At 45.2% G+C, this 19,597-nt stretch overlaps 1 protein-coding gene across 4 annotated transcripts in view; it reads right to left on the reverse strand.

The window, feature by feature from the left end:
• Nucleotides 1-704: 704 nt before the first annotated feature.
• Nucleotides 705-19,597, reverse strand: part of ATXN7L1 (ataxin 7 like 1) — a 226,432-nt gene continuing 207,539 nt past the window's right edge. For 2 of the 4 annotated variants that reach the window (XM_054564432.1, XM_054564435.1), the window contains 6 exons: nucleotides 14,054-14,246; nucleotides 10,668-10,789; nucleotides 8,916-9,221; nucleotides 5,409-6,345; nucleotides 2,408-2,482; nucleotides 705-835 (listed from right to left, as the gene is read on the reverse strand). In XM_054564432.1, the coding sequence (XP_054420407.1) occupies nucleotides 794-835; nucleotides 2,408-2,482; nucleotides 5,409-6,345; nucleotides 8,916-9,221; nucleotides 10,668-10,789; nucleotides 14,054-14,246 (1,675 nt within the window). In that variant the 3' untranslated portion in view covers nucleotides 705-793. The remainder of the gene's footprint in view (nucleotides 836-2,407; nucleotides 2,483-5,408; nucleotides 6,346-8,915; nucleotides 9,222-10,667; nucleotides 10,790-14,053; nucleotides 14,247-19,597) is intronic. The other 2 variants (XM_054564434.1, XM_054564433.1) reach the window with 2 other exon arrangements.

The following is a 19,597-nucleotide window of genomic DNA, read 5'->3' on the forward strand; positions in this document are numbered from 1 at the left end:
TTAACCCTGATTCTCTGCTTCCTGCCACCTCCCAGGCCCATTCCAGACCTGATCCAGTATATCCTCTCTGAGCTGCACAGCTGGACAGTGGTATTGGGTAAACCACATTGTTCAAAGGTCGCTTTTCTCAATTTTACCAATTGCATCTGGCTCCCGCTGTGCCGGTGCACCATAGAAACCTGATGAGTGCACTCGGCCACCTCCCACCCTTGCTCTCCGCTACCCAAACACAGGCTGCTCCACAGCAAAGTGCCCTTCCAGCATACTGTCCAGAGAGGGGCTTAGGAGAGGCAGCTTCCTCTGATGGCCTCGGAGACCCAGTGAGTGGCAGGTGGGAGGGGATGGGAGGGGAGCGATGAATGGGTGAGGACAAGGAAAGGAGCACTGCATGTGCTCAAGTTCGAGTTTCTGACGATGCCCACGAGGAACTGACGTCCTGCACTGTCTGTTCTTGTGGCTGGAGCAAAAGGATGTGCAGTAGCTAAATCAGAAGCTGGAGGAGTGGAGTGACCTCAAGCTTGGAAGAATGTGTACACATGGCAAACAAAAGACAACGGAAACAAAACACTGGTATTGTTTTCTGTAAATCTCAAATTTGCGTTCTCTTGCCTTTTCCTTTTTCTCCAAAACTAAAAATTGGTCTTTAAAAATAGAAGAACAAAGGCCAGAGCCACAGGCAGGGCCCAGGAAATGGACTCCCCCACTGCCCACTCTCCCACTTGCCCCGCCCCCCCACCTCCTGGGTGGGACTGGGTTGGCCAGGCATTGGTTTGGAAGTGGCTTCATAATCTTGTTACGGAAGAGTCCTTATCCTGCCGGTTCTGTTTGTAGTCTTCTAGAAAAGAAAAAAAGAAAAGAAAAGAAAAGAAAAAAGAAAGGTTTGGGATTACCATGAGGACTTAAAAACAGAGTGAGTTTTCTCATCTGTAACAAAAAGGATACCATCCCAACTGCTGCATCCGGCAAAAGGCAGCTGTAATGAGCAAATGAGGGGATGGCTGTAGAGGACTCCATAAATGTGCGGTAGCCACAAAGATCGTAGCTGTGGAGGAAAATGCAGGGACAAATCCTGTGGACATTCACGGGGTTTTCTCCAGGAGAGAGGACGGGAATAAGTGGCCTGTCTTCAGTTATTTTTCTATTTGTTCACTGGGGATGTTTCCCATCTAACCTACAGACAGCATAGAGACTTATCTAAGAAAGAAGCCAACTATTAGGTTAAGCATGGAGACCTTGGAGACAGAGTCTTGGTTCGTTCATCTTCATCCGTAAGATGAGAATAATCATTTTTGCCTCTCAGTGTTTGTTAGAAGGTTTAAATGTATGTAAAGGGTGTTGAGCACAGCACCTACAGGGTAAGCATTCAACAAATGATAAGAATAATTATTATTATTACATTTGTTAAAGCCGACTGCCAGCATTTTGGGCTATCATGGGTGCGTCTGGAGTTTTGGGCAAGTGCACTCAGCCACCTCTGCCGGAGGCCTTCGGTAAACAGAGGCAGACTGCCGGCGCATAGACACGCCACCAGCGCAGAAGGTGGGCGGCAGGTGCTCGGGCCCTGAAAGGGCCATAGTGACTCAAAATAAATGAGACTCCCTCCTAGATCTGGGGAAACAAAGACTATATCCTTATAATCTTCATCCCAACATGACCCCAGATTTGTGGGGAAACCCCAAAGGCCAAAATGCAGACAAATGCACTGCAATTTGTTATCCATAAAACCTAAAGCACATCTAAGACAATACAACACAACCATATTTGTGTTTTTTGCAATCATGTATAACATACAGAACCCCATCTCCTACTCTCTCTGGTCTCCCCTGGGCGCATACACACTTCATTGGAGAAAATCATTTATACATTGACTACTCTCCTATCTCAAGTTTATAAAGAACTCTTAAATCTACCCTGAATGTTCATACCACGAGGCCTTGAGAAAGTACTGACTGGTATCTGCCATGAGCAAGGCCCTTTAGTCTATATCATCTTATTTAATTTTCACAATAACCTTAGGAGGTAGGCATTGATTTTGCCATTTAATAGATGAAAAAAATTAGACTCAGAGAAGTAATCTACCTAATACTACACAGCTGCTAATAATAATAAGAGCTAAACTTGTGTGTTTATTATATCAGGTATTTTCTGGAGGCTTTATGTGAATAAATGGCAATACTCAAAAAAGCCATATGAGGTAGGGGCCATTATGATCTTCATCTTAATGTAAGGAAACTGAAGCACAGAGAAGTAACTTGCTCAAGGGAAAAGAGTTAATAACTGCAAGTTTTGGGAGCCAGACAACCATACTCTTAACTGGAGAAGAGATTTGAACCAGGGTCTGACCCCAACACCCACATTCTTTCCACCCTGCTGATGCCCTAAGAACTTTTGCTCCCCAGTAACTTACCTGTCGGCTGTGTCCTGGGCTGGACATGCTTGAGGGGCTGGATTGTGACAAAGCTAGGCTGCTATTTTTCCCAACCTGAAAGACACCAGTGAAGCCCTACTTAGATACCTGAGCCAGCCTGGGAAAGACCCACCGATCCCACGTGCTGCTGGTGAAAGGAGAAGGGCTGTGTAATAACATGCTCAGTCTCCTTGCATCCATTTGGAACTTGTGTTTCCACTTTAAATGGCAGTGAAAGCGAGCATGTTTCAGGGCGGGTACCTTGATGAGGCCCCTCTCGTCATGGAGGGGCACTCTTAATTCTGCTTCCCAGATGTAGATACTAGGAGTTTTAGGGATGAGGACAAAGGTATCTGGCTAGAGGCTTGCCCCCTACCCCCAGGAGCATTTAACTCAGCAGACGCCCAGCTTTTCCATCAGTGGCCAAAGGGTTATACAAATTCATCTACCTCTGAACTCAGTTCCAGACCCACCTTGTCTCTAACCCAGACTCCTTTGGACCAGCAGGGGATTAAAAGCCTGGATCTTTTTCTGGGTCAGTGATCTTGGCCAGGAGACACAGTGTACACCTTACTGTTCCTGAGAAAAATAGCCAAATGGCACGGGTCTTCCCTTTCGAGTGGGAGGCTGAGCTGGGCCCTCGGACGGAGCACTGGGAGTGCCCAGGCGTGGCTGTCCAGCTCCTCCCCTCCTCGCTGGCTTCCTTGGCACCACCTATTGGGCTGGTCCTCAGGTGAGTACTGTTTCACAGGCAGCTCCTGCCTTTGGCCTATAAGAACTGGTCCTCTACTTAACTCAACTTTGCATAAAGACATTTGTCTTACATTCACAGTTTTGGGTTTTGTTTTTTTTTCCATTTAATACTTCTGTGCAAATTCTGGTCTTACACCTATCAGATACAATTAAACAGGCCTACAACTCATCCCCAAAACACATGTTTACCTTGAATTTCTCAACCTCAAGCCATGTACTTTCCAACCTTCTAAGAGAATTAAGATTCCAAAGGCTTTTCTCCAATATTTGGGAATCACTGGTAGTCACCTGGGACAAAATCTTTTCTTAACGGCCTGAGGACAAGCACCCGGGTATCACCTGCATTAGAGAGCCAGTGCAGGCCAGACCCAAGGCAGCTGTTACATTCATCAGCTTATTTGATTTCCTTCCTGATGGGCACTCACTGGTTAAGGCTCGTCTGCTCCTCTTACCACTGGTGGTGACTGATTCATAGTGTTTACTGAACATGTCATATGTTCCTGCAGACCAAAGGGTCAAAAGAGCAAGCAACATTTACTCAATAAGAGGTGCTCCATTAACACAGAGGCATGGGGGGGAAGAGCCCAGACTCCAGAACTAAACTGCCTGGTTTAGATCCCAGCCCTGCTATTTATTTGCTGTGTGACTTTGGGTCCATTCCTTAATCTTCCTGTGCCTTGATTTATTCATCTATAAAAGCGGGTGGGTGATAACAGGTAAGGAATAAATAAGTTAGTATCTCTGAAGCACTTGGAACAGAGCTCATCCCATAAGCATTAGCTGCTAGGACTTTCTCTAAAATGGGTGATACTACAGCCTTGCTGCTCTGGGTTGTGGCCTGGCAAACCAGCGGCCTGTTAGAAATGCAGACTCCCAGGCCCCACCCAGGACCTGCTGGCTCAGAACCTGCATTTTAACAAACACCCAGGTAATTCATGTGCAATTCAATTTTTGGCTATGCCGTCCACCCTGAGACCTGGAGGTGGCACTAATCCACAGTTCAGCCTCAGCAAAGGGCTCTGTGGGTGCTGGACCCCCTCCCCCTGCACCCCTGGAACTTCGGCGTCAGAAGGCAGCACGGGCTCTAGTGAGATGACCTGTGTCTCCCCCTCTCTCACCTTGGCCTCGGGTGCAGCTTGTCTGGCCCTTGGGATCCAAATTTGCTGTTTTTCAAGTGTTTACTTGTGATTTGTGAATTCCCCTCAAGATGTTCTCTTCGTGAGGTTTTAACAAGTCTCATATAAAAATGACACAAAACAATAAAACATCTTTTTAACAACTGCCTCTCATCTCTCCCAAGTCCTCATCCCCAGACGGGGCTAGGCTTAGGGTCCGGCCCACTTAATCCTGTAGCCCTGAGCCTGGGGCTGCCCTGGCGCACATAAGGCCCTTGGGCAGGCCTGAGGGTTTCGGCCCTCCCACCAGACGCGGCCCCTCCTCTGTGCCCAAATGGCGTCAGAGCCTGGTGAAGGTGGGGGCTTTCTTAACTAGCTTCCCCAGCCTGAGGAGACAGACTGGACTTGAGAATGTGAACAGAACTCAAGGAAAAAAAACACAGATTCTTCTCAGGCCACGCCACATTCCCATAGCTTTCCTCACAATACACCATCCTATTCGTACAATGGCATTGAACAGCTCTGTGCTGGCTGGTGTGAGTTAGGTTTACTTTCAGAAAAAAAGAGTTATATGAGTAAGAGGGGTCCCTCAAGGCAGTCAGTGAAGCGAAAAGAGCAGTCACCTGGGAGCTGGAAGCACAAGCTATCACCCCCCCCCCCGCCCCCCTCCGCCACCGCCCCTGCCCTGGTGGGACCGCGGTCATCATTTAACCTGCTTGGGCCTCAGCTCGCCCTAAAGGGGCTCCAAAAAAGCAGATAAAACTTCTTGGAAACAGAACTCTTTAATAAAAATCATCCTCAGAACCTCAAGATACAAATTAGGAGTGGAGTGGGGAACTCAGGATCTCTCCGTGCCTCAGTTTACTCATCTGTAAGTTATTACCAACTGCACTAGATTGTTGTGAGGATTAAATGAGAAAACACTTGCATAATGCTTACAATAGCAGCTAGCACAAAGTGAGTGCTGTGGGAAGTATTTGTTAAATAAACTGCTCTCACAGCAGAGGGGGACAATTTCCTATGGGGAAAACGAGACAGAGTCACCAGCCTAAGCAGGGGTGCTGCCCTGCTCCCCCTTTCCCAGGGACTGAGAAGGCAGTGCCAGGAGGCCCCTGGCAAGACGGGTCCCTTACCTGCCGAGAGGAGGTGCTGTTAACGGGATCGGGCATCGGTGCGAGAAGGCTGGGCGGGTTCTTTTTGTGAACGCTATTCATACCAGGCATTTTAGTGATTTTACAGGCTTTGCTACTAGAACTTGAGTTCTTACGCTTTTTTCCTTCTGATTTGTCAAAAGAGAGGGGCAGAGAAGACACGGCATTGTGTGAGGCCAGAGAGAAGTCCCCTGCAAGGGAGGGCACTGAGAGGGGACAGGAGTCACTGCTGCCGCCCACCGAGCCCACGTGTCTCCCTATGTCCGAGGGGCCGCCGGGCAGCGAGGTCCGTCCTGAGGGCTCCAGTTTGGCACTGAGTGGGTTCATCCCATTGTTTGAGTTGTGCATGGACAGACTGTTATAGGGAGGGGCCGCCTGATAGGAGTTCAAAGCTGAACTGGCATTCAAAACACAGTTCTTTTTGTGGGGCCCTGATAATGAAGACGAGAGGGATGTCTGCAAGGAGAATGAGGAGGAGGAGGAAGTCGAGGACTGCGGCTTCCTCTTTTTGTTACTTGGAGACTCGTCGCTACGGGCAGACAGGTCTTTGACTTTTGAGGATTTGCTGGTTTTGGTTTTGGATGGCTTGTGGGATGGGGAAGGGATGACGGCTGGTATCGGGGACACCGCGGATGGGGCCTTGAAGGTTGAGTCCATGATGCTGAGGGTTGCAGCCACATGAGGGAAAGCTGTGGTGTGTGACATGAGGGCACTTGGGTCCGGCGATGTCACAAAAGCTGCGTTTGAGAGCATGGCTGATGTCATTATGTAAGAAGAGGTGAGTCTCGAGCTGATGGGAGCTGAAGGAAGATACACAGCACTGGGGTTGCTGAAAGGCTGTAAAACGGATGCTGGAACAGGGGTGGTGATGTGGGCTGCTGGCGAGGGCATGGGGCTATCTGCCGCAGGAGGGATCTTCCTAAACATGAGAGAAGAGTGAAAGAGAAACAGTGAGAAACAGGCTTGGCATCCCTTGGAGGCTCGAGTATCAGGGCTACAGAGAAAACCCCGGTAGAACCAGACTATGGAAAATGAAGCCTTGAAGGATGGCAAAATCTGAATTATGGCCCTTCCCTAGTCTCTATGGCTCCCCCCATTGTAATACCCAGCAACCTCTTTTCAATCACTTTCAGGTTTTCAGATCCTTTTCTCCATGCCTGGCTACTGAGTTGGGTTCACGAATAAAAGGCAATCGTGATTTACAATATAACTTTCCCCAACAGACTTTGTCTCCTTTTCTCGTGGGGGTGGGGGGGCAGGGATGATGGTTGTTTTTAATGAGAAGTGGTCATTTTACACTTAGGTCCTGCCCTCATGTGAGAAGTGTAAGGATGAGGCTTTGTCACCTGCACACATGGGCCAGAGCAGCCTCTGGCCACTGCCTGTCCCCTGGCACTTCACCCTGCTCTCGGCTCCAGGCACAGTGGGGAATGCCCCTCTCCTCACAGGCCAGCCGCCTCCTATTTCCTGTCTGCAGCCTCTGGTTCCTTCCATAGAGAGGCATTCCCATGTTAGCTTGTGGCTGCTGGCTCCTATTGGCCAAGCCGTGGGAGCTGTGGGAAGCGGAGGGTCGGGGCTGGGAAATGACGCAGATGTTACCTTGCCCGGACCCAGGACTGATTTTCTCCCGTCCACCCCGCCCTGTCCCAGCTCTCCTTCAGAGGAGCTATAACTGGAGTGTGGCTGCCCTTCAACAGGTCTTCTTGTCCCCGAGTTAGGAAGCGGTGAAAGTGCAGGGACCCTTGTGTATCCAGAAAAGGGGACCAGGAATTTCTAGTTTATTCTGAAGACAAATGTAGGGTATGGGCACAGGAGAACACATGGATGGGGAAGGTCGTCCTGGAGGCTGGGGTGCAAACCCCATGACTCTTATACTCCGTGGAGCCAAGGCCAGAACCAGGTCGTGGGCCACTCTTGGGGTGCCCCTGCAAACTCCATCTTTTGACTTGTGCTAGAAGCGGCTCCCACTTCCAAGCCATGGCCTGATGTTGCTGCTACTCTGGGGACCAAGAGGGGCATAGAGTCTTGGGGTCACCGTTTGTTCCTGATTTGCAGGAAAGAATACTGACCTCAGGAATTAGGTGAATATTTTTTTTTATTTCTCACCTTTCCCCACTCCCCGCGTCCCCTAGACATCATTTCCAGCATAGCTAGGGCTCCCCAGCACTTAGGAATTCACTCTCCTTTGAAAGCAGCACTTGAAAGTGAGCAAGTCTGGGGCCTGTAACCCAGGAGCTTGGAGCAAGGTGTGAGATGGGGCTTCTCCAGTCTCCTCTCTCCTGAGAGGCCACCCTCCCAGCCGTGGCATCAGGAAACTCTAGAAAGAGGCCCCGCTGACAAGCAAATGCCTCTCACAACACTGCTGTTTCTGGGGATGCCATTTTCTGCCTGCAACAGGGTGAAGCTATGGCTTCAATCTTTAGGGTGAAATCAAGAGGAATCCTTGAATATAGACAAACAGAGTCCTTGAAAAATAGACCAAGGAGACCAAAGATAAGAGAAAAATGTCGCCAAACCCATTGTGGCCGTGATGGTGTTTGAAAATCTACTTTCTCTCAAGCCTAAAGAATGTAGAAGATCCCGTCAGCACTAAACAAGTGCTCCATTAATTGCACTATTGCAATGAATGAATGAGTAAATGAATGGATGGACCGATGGGTGGGTGGATGGGTGAGCTGGTGAATTCTCAGTAGCAACGTAACTGTGCATGCTGGGCAAGGACTTCCTTATCATCGGAGGGGAAAGGTCTAAATAGGCCCTTAGAACTGTCTGGCACTGCACAACCCCCTCCTAACAGTGCCAGGGAACGTGTCTCAGCACGTGCGGCATCAGCACACTTGCCCTGCTGTCTCAGCTGCCTTGCTTTGGACTGTAGGCCTCACACTCAATTTTCCCTCAACTCAGGTTTCTTACCAGTTAGAATCTGGAGAGAAATACATGTGGGCAGAGGTTTGGCAGTTACTTATAATAAAAAGTTATTTACAAATACCAGATGGCTCATTTAGAGAGGACCCCATTCAAAGACCTTAACTGGGATCTCTCTGAATGTCCCAGTTTGTAATTTCCCCATTCAATAGTATAAATTTATGCTTCAGTTGTGCTGACAAACTGAGCTGAAGTCCTTAATCTTGCCTCGCAGACACTCAGGATTGGGATGGGGGCTATTTTTGGGCATACTTTCTCTCCCCTTCCTTCTTATCCCACTAACAGTAAGTGGATAGCAGAGGCCGGAAGGGAGAAGAGCAGGGGGAAGCGGGGCAAGGGCCGCGTGCCTGCTCACTGTCCCCGGGACCCCCTTCCCCCCATGCTAAGCAGTTTGTGTGTCTGTCTAGGGACCAAATGACAGTGGATTTCAGCTTTGTGGGCTGTGCCTGGTTTAAGCTTTGCACACTGGCCTAGGGAAGTCCCGTAAAAAGCCCACAGATGCGAATAAATTACTGACAGTGCCCATCCTCCCCTGCCAGCTGGCACGGAGCTCCAGATGCTGACCTGGCTGAAAGAGAATACTGTGTTGGCGTCTCCTGATGCAGAGTTAAATGCTTGTTAAAGAAAAAAGAGTCTTGGCCGTTCCTTTTCTTCCTAATGTCTTCCACGCCCCCATCGGCTGCCATCCCTCCAAGTTCGGGCCCGTCCGGGCCTGGGGTTTGGGCAGCGAGGTTGAGAGGGCAGCGGGGTGCTACGCTCTCCAGAGTTGACACCCAGGCAGCCCCAATGTTGCTCAGTGACAGTAGATTGGTTAGGCAAGTCCTGAAAAGGGGGGAGGGACCTGATGCCCTGTGGCTCGGGTTTCTGTGCCTGAGGAGGAAAGGAATATGGAGCTTGAGCTGACAGGACAGCAGGTAGCGAAATACAGATCAACACATTCCTTCCACGTGCCTGGGTTTTACACTTCCACAACACAGGAGAGCAAAGAGCTGCGAGAGTCACCAGGGCTGGCTGCCATTTTGGGGGAACAATCGCAGAAGGATAAATGAACAAATAACCATAAACACGGTAACCCTGCATGCAGCACCAATTTGTTGCTGTTTAGAATGGACACAAATAGGTACCAAGAGTGCCTCTTAGACACACCGGGCAGTCACTTAAATGGGAAGAAATGATAAGCTTCTCTTGTGGCCCTTTCCTACTTTATAGGAGGTATCCTCGTTTAGTACTAAATCGACCCTGAGAATTTACTGCAGACACAACGGAGCTTACTCCTCCTAGCAGTTTAGGTCTGGCAGCTCTTTGGGCACCATGAGGAAGAGGCATAACAGCTGCCTGGGAGAGAGGAGGAAACCTGGGGGAAGGGCAAGTTTTGAATTCTGTCCCCATCCCTGCTGCCAGGACCCTCTCATTTCTCAGGAATGCCTTCCTTGCCTTTCCTGGGTTTCACTGGGCTGAGCAAGGGCTTCAGGGTTGGCTTTCTTGAACTACCTGGGCTTAGCTCTGAGGGAGCTATGACTCTAACTGATTATGATATCTTAGGAGCTCACCTTTATAGGAGTGGGGGTTGGGGAAGGCTGGTCTCGTATTATCAAGTGGCCAGAATGGCAGTTTCAAGTGCTGTGGTTTGAGAGGGTCTAGCCTGTCATTCCTTCAGAACAGCATTTTCCTAAGAAGGTTTCTTCCTTTCTTATGAAACTCCTATGAAAATGTAAATACATTGGGGGGTGTTGGAGAATAAAGGGACATTAGAGAAATGGAACATAAGCTTGGGTTTAAGTTAGAGAGAAATGTGAGTAAAGAGTTCTAGGGAGGTGGGAAGGGCCAAAGACAAGCTTAACCAACTTCACAACATCGCTCAGGATCTGCCCTGTTGGCTGATGTACGTATTTTTTCACAGGATATTAAGCAATTAGAAAGTGGTTCATAACCATGATGACATTTTTAGTATTAATTTTATAGCCTTAACATTACAAACAGAAACATATTCTTAATATCCTTAGGTGTTTTTACTCATAGCAAAAAGGCCCTTTATCACTGTTAATGAATAAGATGTTATCTAATACCCTTTTCATTTAGAAGACTACCAACACAAAAATGATCTCCAAAGACGACAAAGCATAACACACGTCGTATGTGTGTCTGAAAAACTACAGGCAAGCCATTAAGGAGAGCTGACATTTAAGAATTAATTATGAATCCTGATTTCAGAATCATTTTGTTCTATGTAAAGCAAAGATATTCATTTAAAAAGTTGGGGTTCAGATAGTTGTAGGGCAGCTCTGATCTTATATTGCACAAAAACTGCTCACTTACTTCCACATCTGTGAATTCAAGTGTTTTTCTACCATGGAGTTTAGTGCGAATCGAAAACGATCCCATCTTCTATCAAACACATAGTACCCTCGTCCCATGAGGCGACTCCCGAATGAGCAAAACTGTGAGGAAAAAAAAGTTTTAATTTTGATTACAGGTTAATAAGCTAATATAAACCATACAGAGAAATATAACATTTGCATAAAAACACACAGGGGTACAATTTTACTCAAAATAAAGAAGCAAATAGTACTGAAGCCAAAAATATTTCTGTGGTGCTTTAGTTTGAGCTCTAGATTTTCTGCAGAACATCACATTATGACTCAACAATAGTAACATTTAATTTTCTGTGGCACCGAGGGTGCCTCCTCTGCCTCTGGGATTGAGCCAGCATTTAGGCTGAGAAAACCCACACCAACAGCAACCAGCAGCCAGGTGACTTTTCAGCACTACCTGCTTATTGATTCATCCATCTTCTTAAGGAACTTGGCGGCTCCTTGCTTCTTATCACAGTAACGGAAACACCTCTTTCTGATGCTTTTCGGCCAACTGCTCATCGCTTTCCTATCTGTTGTCAACAGAGCCACATCATTTCTAACTAGGCTAACTCCTCCTTTCCTAGTGCTGACCTCCTCTCCTCTCCAGTCAGCACTTACAGGCTGCCTGGGACACACCGCTGCTTCCGCACTTCTACTCACGCTGCTCTGCCTGCCTGTCTCCTTCCCTCTTCCCCGTCCACCCCAGTCCCAGTCCTCCCTGCCCTTAGCGCTCTATCAAGACTCTCATTTCCATTGGCCTTTATCTGGGTAACATTGCCACTCTGAACTCCCACAGCTACGTGTATTGCATACTTTATTACATTTCACCCTGGAATCATGACATAGTTTTATGGTATATGTAATACCTGTGTGCCTGACATGATTATAAATGTATAAAGGCCAGGGACCCCATTCTCTTTTTCTTCAAAATGAGGATAGCAAGGACTTGGGCAGAATGATGGGTTGGAGAGATAAGGTCCCACAAAATGTTTAAATCAAACTATCACATTTAAAACATATGGCTGAAATATGGGCAGTAAGATGTTTAATAAACATCATTTTATTATGATGTTAAGACAACCAGAAATGCAAGAAGTGGCCTCTGAGAAGGTGACATTTGGCTGCTCTAGAGCTCACACGAGTCTGCAAATGACTCTATAACTCAAGCGCAGCTTCTCTCCCTTTCCCCAGGCCTCCCAGCAGCTCCTGGCCTCCATCCCAGACACAGTGCTGGGTTGGCACTCGCTCCACAAACCTTCCTGGAACAGTTCTCAGGAGCAAATGCAAGATCTTCCCTTTGTTTTGTTTCTGCTTATGTTTCGGGGGTTTTGTATTAAAATCATGCCACCCATCAAATCTGGTAATTTGATGAAAAAGTCTTTTCTGAACTTTCATATTAAGTGCTTATTGACCAAAGAAGAAAATGTGCAAAGGGAATTCTCCAGCATGAAGCTGGCCCCCAGCAGCGTGTGGGAGCTCTTCCAGGTCTAGACACCTTTTCTTCTTTCACCCCAGTTGCTAAAGACACAATGAACCAGTGTCCATTACAAAATGATTTAATATAGCAACTGACCATGACAGAAAGGACAAAACAAAGAAACAAATCTATGGCCTTTCCATTTAAATCAGCATGACATCAAGGGCACACAAATCCGTTGTGGCCAAAGCTGAGCGAATCTTCTGTAGCCTGGCAGCTTGTCATCTGGACACACATCCTGATGTGTTCCAGGCTCCGGCCTTCTCGTAGAGCCTGGTTTCTCTTTCTGACTTGGAAGCTGAAGGCACCTTTTTGTCTTTGCTACCTATATCTCTAATTCCGTAGAGATGCAAGGCTGGATGTCCTCAGAGGCTCTTGTTGCTGGTTGCACACTATGCCCTCAACAGAGCTGTAGATTCTCATTGCATTGGCCACTGCGGCGGACCCCACAGGCTTCCAGTCTCACCAACTGCCACCCACTGTCACCTGTCCCTGCCTTTTCCTGTCTAACAGAACCACACTTTTGTTCTGATATCTGACATGGAGCAGTGAGCAGGAGGGTGGGTCCATCCCATGTCACTGTAGTCCCTTCCTTCCTTGCTGTTGAGTGGTGTAGGGGTGGGCATGTGACCCACTCTGGTAGAGGTAAGGGGAAATTGGTTGGGCAGTTCACAGGAAGATTTTCTTCCCTATAAGTGAAGACTCCCTTTCTGTTTGTCCCTTTCCATCCTGTGTAAATGCTACTGGGTGAGGACTGGAGCTGTAGCAGACACGCTGAGACCAGGTACGAAAGGTGAAGAGGGTTACAGAGAGTGTCCCTCAGCTTAGAACCACCTACCTCTAGGCTTCTTTTGACATGAGATAATTAAATGACTGTAGTACATGCACTGTATGAGTTGAGTTTTCTATTACTGGTAGTCAAAGGCATTCCCAACTCTCCCTCACTATTTCTGGATTAGCCAAGAGGCAAACTCTCAGGTGTTGGTGAATGTCTGGTCCCTTCAACAGGAAGTGATTTTTTTCTTCATTCATCTCAAACACGGAAGGGAGGGGGGAATCACTCTATCTTGATGCAGGATTGATTTCACCTACACAGTCCTTGAGCTCCAGAAAGAGTCCACACTATTCCTGCAGGGCTCAAGCTGACACCAGAGCAAACCAGCCATGGGGTCCTGTGTGCCAGGCCCCCAGTATTCAGCTCTGTGATGGTAGCACCAGGCATCTCCTTCTCAAGTGCTTGTATGGCAAACATAAACAAGCCTCCAGCTCACGCCTCCTTATGTTTCTCAGCTCGATTGCAATGATCTGAATTGTTAAAGTGGGCTCTTTTTTAGGATTGGTAAGAAAATGACCTTTTTGTTTATCAGCAATCAAAGCTGATATGAAAAGCCTCCTTCTTTCCTTAACACACACACACACACACACACACACACAGTCATTACTGGTGCCATATGGTCACACTTAATAAAAACTCAGAACCAACAGGGGAGAAAGAGCTAGGGCTAGCACCTGGCACTCTGCTTAGATAGACGGTTTCTAATGAAGGTGAGCTAGACTAACTCTTGAAATCAAAGGCTCCATTTTTAGATGGGCAAAGCCAGAAGGTCAGCTCCCCAGTGCACTTAAATAAACACCATTTCTCAAGCATTATTGCTTCAAGGTGGACCACAAATACTTAGGTGCTTAAAGGATTATAGTAAGTCGGGAGACCTTTCCTTTGCTTCTGTGATTTTCAAGTGTATTTCTAAGGCAATCATTTAACCTCAGGGTTGCCTGTCCTGATGACCTCTCCTTAGGAACGCATGCCCTTTGACACGATCACTTAAATACCCACAGGGGAAATGCATGGAGCAACACATTCGTTGGCCTACCGCAAGAGGTCTAGGGTGGTGGGTGGAGAATTGACAATCTAACTTCTCGGATTCGTCGGCTCCGTCCATCTCCCCTTCATCACTTGACAGTCGGCTGGCAAGGTCACCTCCAGCTGGGGGCAGAGGAGGTTCTGGAGTGTAGCCACTGTGATTTGAAGATGTGGTGCTGCTTATGCTATTTGCAGATGATGGTCTAAGGGCAAGAGAGAACAAACAGAATAAACTTTTCTGAGGTAACAAAACCCACAGTTTAACAGAGCCCAGAAGGCAGCCCAACTATCCTTTCCAGGTCAGTGGCAAATTTGCGCAGGGACACAGTCAGGCTGAGAGAGTTAGCAGCAATCAGCTCTCTACAGATCCAGTGGAGGCGAGGCTCTGCCCTGCTTCAGTCTGGGCAATCAGGGAAAACAAAAACAGCGAGGGCAGAATGTAAATTACAGTGACAGAGTCTTCTATGAGTTCGGTTATAACTATTCAATCACTTGCATGTGACTCATCGGTACTTGCCATGTAGTCGCTTCTCTTTGAAAGTAGAACTTGACAGATAAACAAATTCAAACCAATTGACAAAGTATCAGTAATGATGAAGGACAGCCCTACAGACCCTTCCTTTTGTTTGCGCTACTGAACTATAGCTTTACGAGATTGTTATCATGCTGGCATGAGAAAAGGTTTTGTCCAAACGATGGGGCCACACGTCCCTTACCCCACAGCCAGGCCAGTTTCTTAATACCAAGCCATATGTAGTTTAATTGTATCTTCTGCAGATGAATGTTTAATTTTTGGCAAGGCATTAGACCCTCCTGCTGGCCTGGTTGGCTCATAGTAGGTGTAGAAGATATATGTTTCTCAATGAAGGAATAAATGAATTCCATGTGTATAAGTAATCCAAGAGGTCTCAACTCAATTATGGCTAAGATTACAGAGAGCAAGGTCATAGTATGAGGTAGAACTACATGCTTCCAAAGCAGTAAAAAACAAAACAAGGCAAAAACAAAAACAAAACAAACACATCCACATCAGTAGAAGAGTTAGAAGAGAAATAGTTGTCAGTTGTGTTTATTGCTTCTTAGGTGACTGATCAGGGAAAAAATAGGGAGAAAAAGTAGTTTTGGAGGAAAAAAATCAAGATTCTTAAAAAAAAAAATTGGTTTTCTACACCCTTCTTTGAAAGCTGCTCCTTCAAGTCACATGAAGCAGCACTGTTGATCTGTCTTCCTTCTCCCTCATTTTCACGCTGGATTCTTCGTTGCTATAAAATCTTTCCAAGTGTGAAATACCTGAGTTCAAACCAGCTCGTGAAAGCACAGTTCTTTAAAAACAAAACCACAAAGGGGGAAACAACCCAAATGGCCATCTATTGATAAATGGATAAACAAAATATGGTATAGTCACAAAAAAAAATTAGTAAAGTCTTACAGAAAAAACAATGAAATTTTGATACATGCTACAACATGGATGGACCATGAAGACGTTATACTAAGAAAAATAAGCAAATCACAAAGGACAAAGATCGTAGGATTCCACTTACACAATGTACCTAGAATAGCCAAATCCATAGAGACAGAAAGTAGAGCAGTAGTTACCAGGCAGTGGGGGAGGGGGAATGGAAAGTTTGTGTTTAATGAGTATAGAAGTTCAGTGTGGGAAGATAAAAAATTCTGGAGGCGGTGGTGATAGTTGCACCACAATGTGAATGTGCTCAGTGCTACTGAACTGTACACTTAGAAATGGTTAAAAGGTTAAATTTTGTTATGCGTATTTTACTATAAAAAACACACAAAAAATCCTCCAAACAAAATCATAGGTAGTTTTTCAGTGTTACTAAAACAACTCCACTTTAGATCTTAAGTTGTGAGTTTAGAGTGATTCATTTTAATATTTTGCTTCATAAATTACGTCACATATTTTTCATGTTTCAGATGTTGAATAAAAAATAAATAAATAAAACTCCATGAGTATGACAATTTATTATTGACTATCACCTTCCCATATTTATAAAAACAAGGATGCCATTCACTCTGCATGTTAAAAGTCTACAGTCCAGAGCCCACATCTCCCTAGGTACATTCTTGGGTACCTGCTCCCGTGTATCAGAAGGGGCAAGTACACTATTGTCTGTTTACAGCTGAAGACCAAAATGGTGAAACAATTTTGATGAAAACGTATAAAGAAAGAAAAGAGCATCCATAATCCTGCCACTTAAGATCAAGTGCTATTACCATTTTGATATTTCCTTCCAGACTTCTGTAGTGTGCACATACTGGCACATGCATTTTTAAACAAGAACTGGATGGACCACAGTGTACATACTATTTTGAGACATTAACAAAAAAAAAGCCTAGTGATTGTAGAAATCTTCCCATGTATAGAACTATGTCATTTTTTTAAATATTCCCCAGTATTCCATAGTATGGACACATCTCAATTTGTTTAACTAGTCTATTGACGGACATGTAAATTGTTTTCAAACTTTTTGAAGCCTTCTCCAATGTGATAGGACCCCCTTGCCCTGCAGGAGATAAAAGTTAGCTAGATTTTGTTAAGTGTGATAATTGTGTCATAATTACACAGAAAATTATCTTTACTTTTAAAAGATGCATCTAGAAATCTTTACAGGTAAAATGCCATGATATCCGCAGTTTACTTCAAAATATATCACCAAAAAATATAGATGAGGTAAATATAATTGCAAAACCTGAATATTACAACTCTTCCAACTAGGTAAAAGGGTGTTCACTAGCTCTCCTTTTCTGTATATGGGTTAAAATTTAATAACAAGAAGTAAAAAAAGGAAAAGAAAGTGAGCTAGTAGTACAGGTACTTTCTGTGTAAGAAAGTGGTGGAAGAACTTCTTGTTAAGAGGGCAGATAGACTAAACACTTATCTCCTCTCTCTCCCAAAACCCTAGTGAAACCACAGTAAAGTGGTAAAAAAAGGCATTAGCCCCAAAGAACAAAAACGTCAGCAGAAATATGGTGATAATTACAGTGATGAATTCACAGCCTCCATTGAATCCCTAAACCAATAATGAAATCTCATTCATCTTGCTAATGACTGGTTTAGAAAAGGACATGAGGAATAAAAGAAAATGTATTCTTTGGGGAGGGCTTTTGCAAAGATTGTATTCACCTTTAAAAAGAAACACAAGGAGAAGGTGTTTTCTATCCTCATAGACCTTGTTTTATCTGGATGTGTCTGAAAGTACCACAGCCATCTTGCTATAGATTTTGAAGGCTTAAGAGTGTGGACTGAAAAAAGGGCAGAGAAGCAGAGTCAATTTCTAATCTCTGGGGACAGGTACCCTTTCACCTCTGGACTTCTCATCTCATGTGATTAGAAATTTGCTAATTATTTCAGCACTTATTAAGACAGTTTTCATGCGCTGGCTGGTGTGGCTCAGTGAATTGAGTGCTGGCCTGTGAACCAAAGGGTCGGCGGTTCAATTCCCAGTCAGGGCACATACCTGGGTTGCAGGTCAGGTCCCCAGTGGGGGGGGGGGGCAGTGCACGAGAGGCAACCACACGATGTTTCTCTCCCTCTCATTCTCCCTCCCTTCCTCACTCTCTGAAAATAAATAAAGTCTTTAAAAAAAAAAAGACTAGGTTTTCTGCAAATAAACAAATGGGACTATGTAAAGGTAAAAAGTTTTTGCAAAGCCAAGGAAACCATCGACAAAATGAAAAGGCAAGCCGCCGAAAGGGAGAACATATTCACCAATGATACATTTGAGAAAGGGTTAATATCAAAAATTTGTAACAAATTTGTACAACTCAACATTAAAACAAACAATCAAATTAAAAAATGAGCAGAGGACCTAAACAGACATTTTTCCAAAGAAGACATATAGACGGCTAATAGACATATGAAAAGATGTGCAATATGACTAATCATCAGAGAAATGCAAATTAAAACCACAATGAGATACCATCTTACACCTGTCAGAATGGCTATCATCAATAATCCAACAAACAACAAGTGCTGGTGAGGATGTGGAAAAAGGGAAACTCTTCTGCAGTGTTGGTGGGAATGCAGACTGGTGCAGCCACTATGGAAAGCAGTGCGGAGATCTCAAAAAATTAAAATGGAGCTACCTTATGACCCAGAGATTTCACTTTTGGGTATATAACCCAAGAATCCCAAAACACTGATTTGAAAGAATATATGCATCTCTATGTTCATTGTAGCATTATTTACAATAGCCAAGCTATGGAAGCAACCCAAAGGCCCATCAAGAGGCGAATAGATGAAAAAGTAGTACATATATACAATGGAATATTAGCCATTTAACCTTACCATTTGTGACAGTATGGATAAATCTGGAAGGTATTATGCTAAGTGAAACAAGTCAGACAGAGAAAGACAAATACCATATGATTTCACTTATATGGGGAATCTAAAGAGTAAAATAAATGAACAAACAAAACAAAAACAGGCTCATAGACACAGATATCAGACTTTTGGTCAGAAAGAGGGGTTGGGGAATGGAATGAAAAAGGTGACAGAATTAAAAACTATAAATTGGTAGTCACAAAATAGTCACAGGGATGTAAAGTACAGCAGAGGTAATATAGTCAATAATATTGTAATAACTATGTACAGTGTCAGGTGGGTATTTAAAATATTGGGGGGGATCACTGTGTAAAGTATTTGATTTTCTAACCACTATGCTGTACACCTGAAACGAATACAAAATAACATTGAGTATAAACTGAGATTGAAAAAAAAAATGACTGTTTTCTGCTACTTGCACCTGAAAAATCCCAACTGATACAAATGTGAAGGAGAGATTTAACATATTTTAAGAAGACAGAATGTGGCTGGAGAATATTAACTGATGGGAGAGGAGCTGACCTACCACAGAACCTCCAAGAAGGAGGGCGCCAGGAGCTACCCAGAGCTGTAAAAGTCATGGATAATGTGACAGCTATGCACGGAGAGTTTAAAGTCTTAACATGTCCTACAAGTCATCACCACTACATCAGACAGCCAGATGACTTACTACCTACCAGGACCACGCTCCCTCTCCAATCAGCTCTCCAATAAGAGAAAAAAGGCTTATTTTCTAGAGAAACCGAACTGGAGAGACTGGAGACCAGGCTCAGCAGAGATCAGGAGTGAGGCACAGGGCTGGAAACACGGTGACTGTGGGCTATCCCTAGTCAGTTCCTTTGTCTGCGCTCTCAGAATGCCCACTGCTAGGCACATCACTCAGCAGGATTCTTCCCTTGAGAAACTGAATGACCCCAGAGAAAGGACTCCCAGATCTTGCCTGTGGGAATCCTCCAAAAAAGGCTGACTGGTGACCTGATGACCTGTTGGAATGCAGACTTCCAATCAGCTTGTTAGAGCCTCTCTTCTAATATTTAGGTGGTTAGGGATCACCAAACATTCTTGGAACATCTCTACATGAGACTATTCAACCAAACATGAAACATATGCACAAAACAAACTTGGAGGAAAGTAAGACAATGAAGGAAAGAGGAAAAACTAAAAAAAACTATCTTCAAAGATATTAGAAATGTACTACCTCTACAAAATGAT

The sequence above is a fragment of the Pteronotus mesoamericanus genome, unplaced genomic scaffold (genome assembly GCF_021234165.1).
Source record: "Pteronotus mesoamericanus isolate MK-2021 breed Mesoamerican mustached bat unplaced genomic scaffold, CSHL_Meso_final scaffold_85, whole genome shotgun sequence".
Lineage (NCBI taxonomy): Eukaryota > Metazoa > Chordata > Mammalia > Chiroptera > Mormoopidae > Pteronotus > Pteronotus mesoamericanus.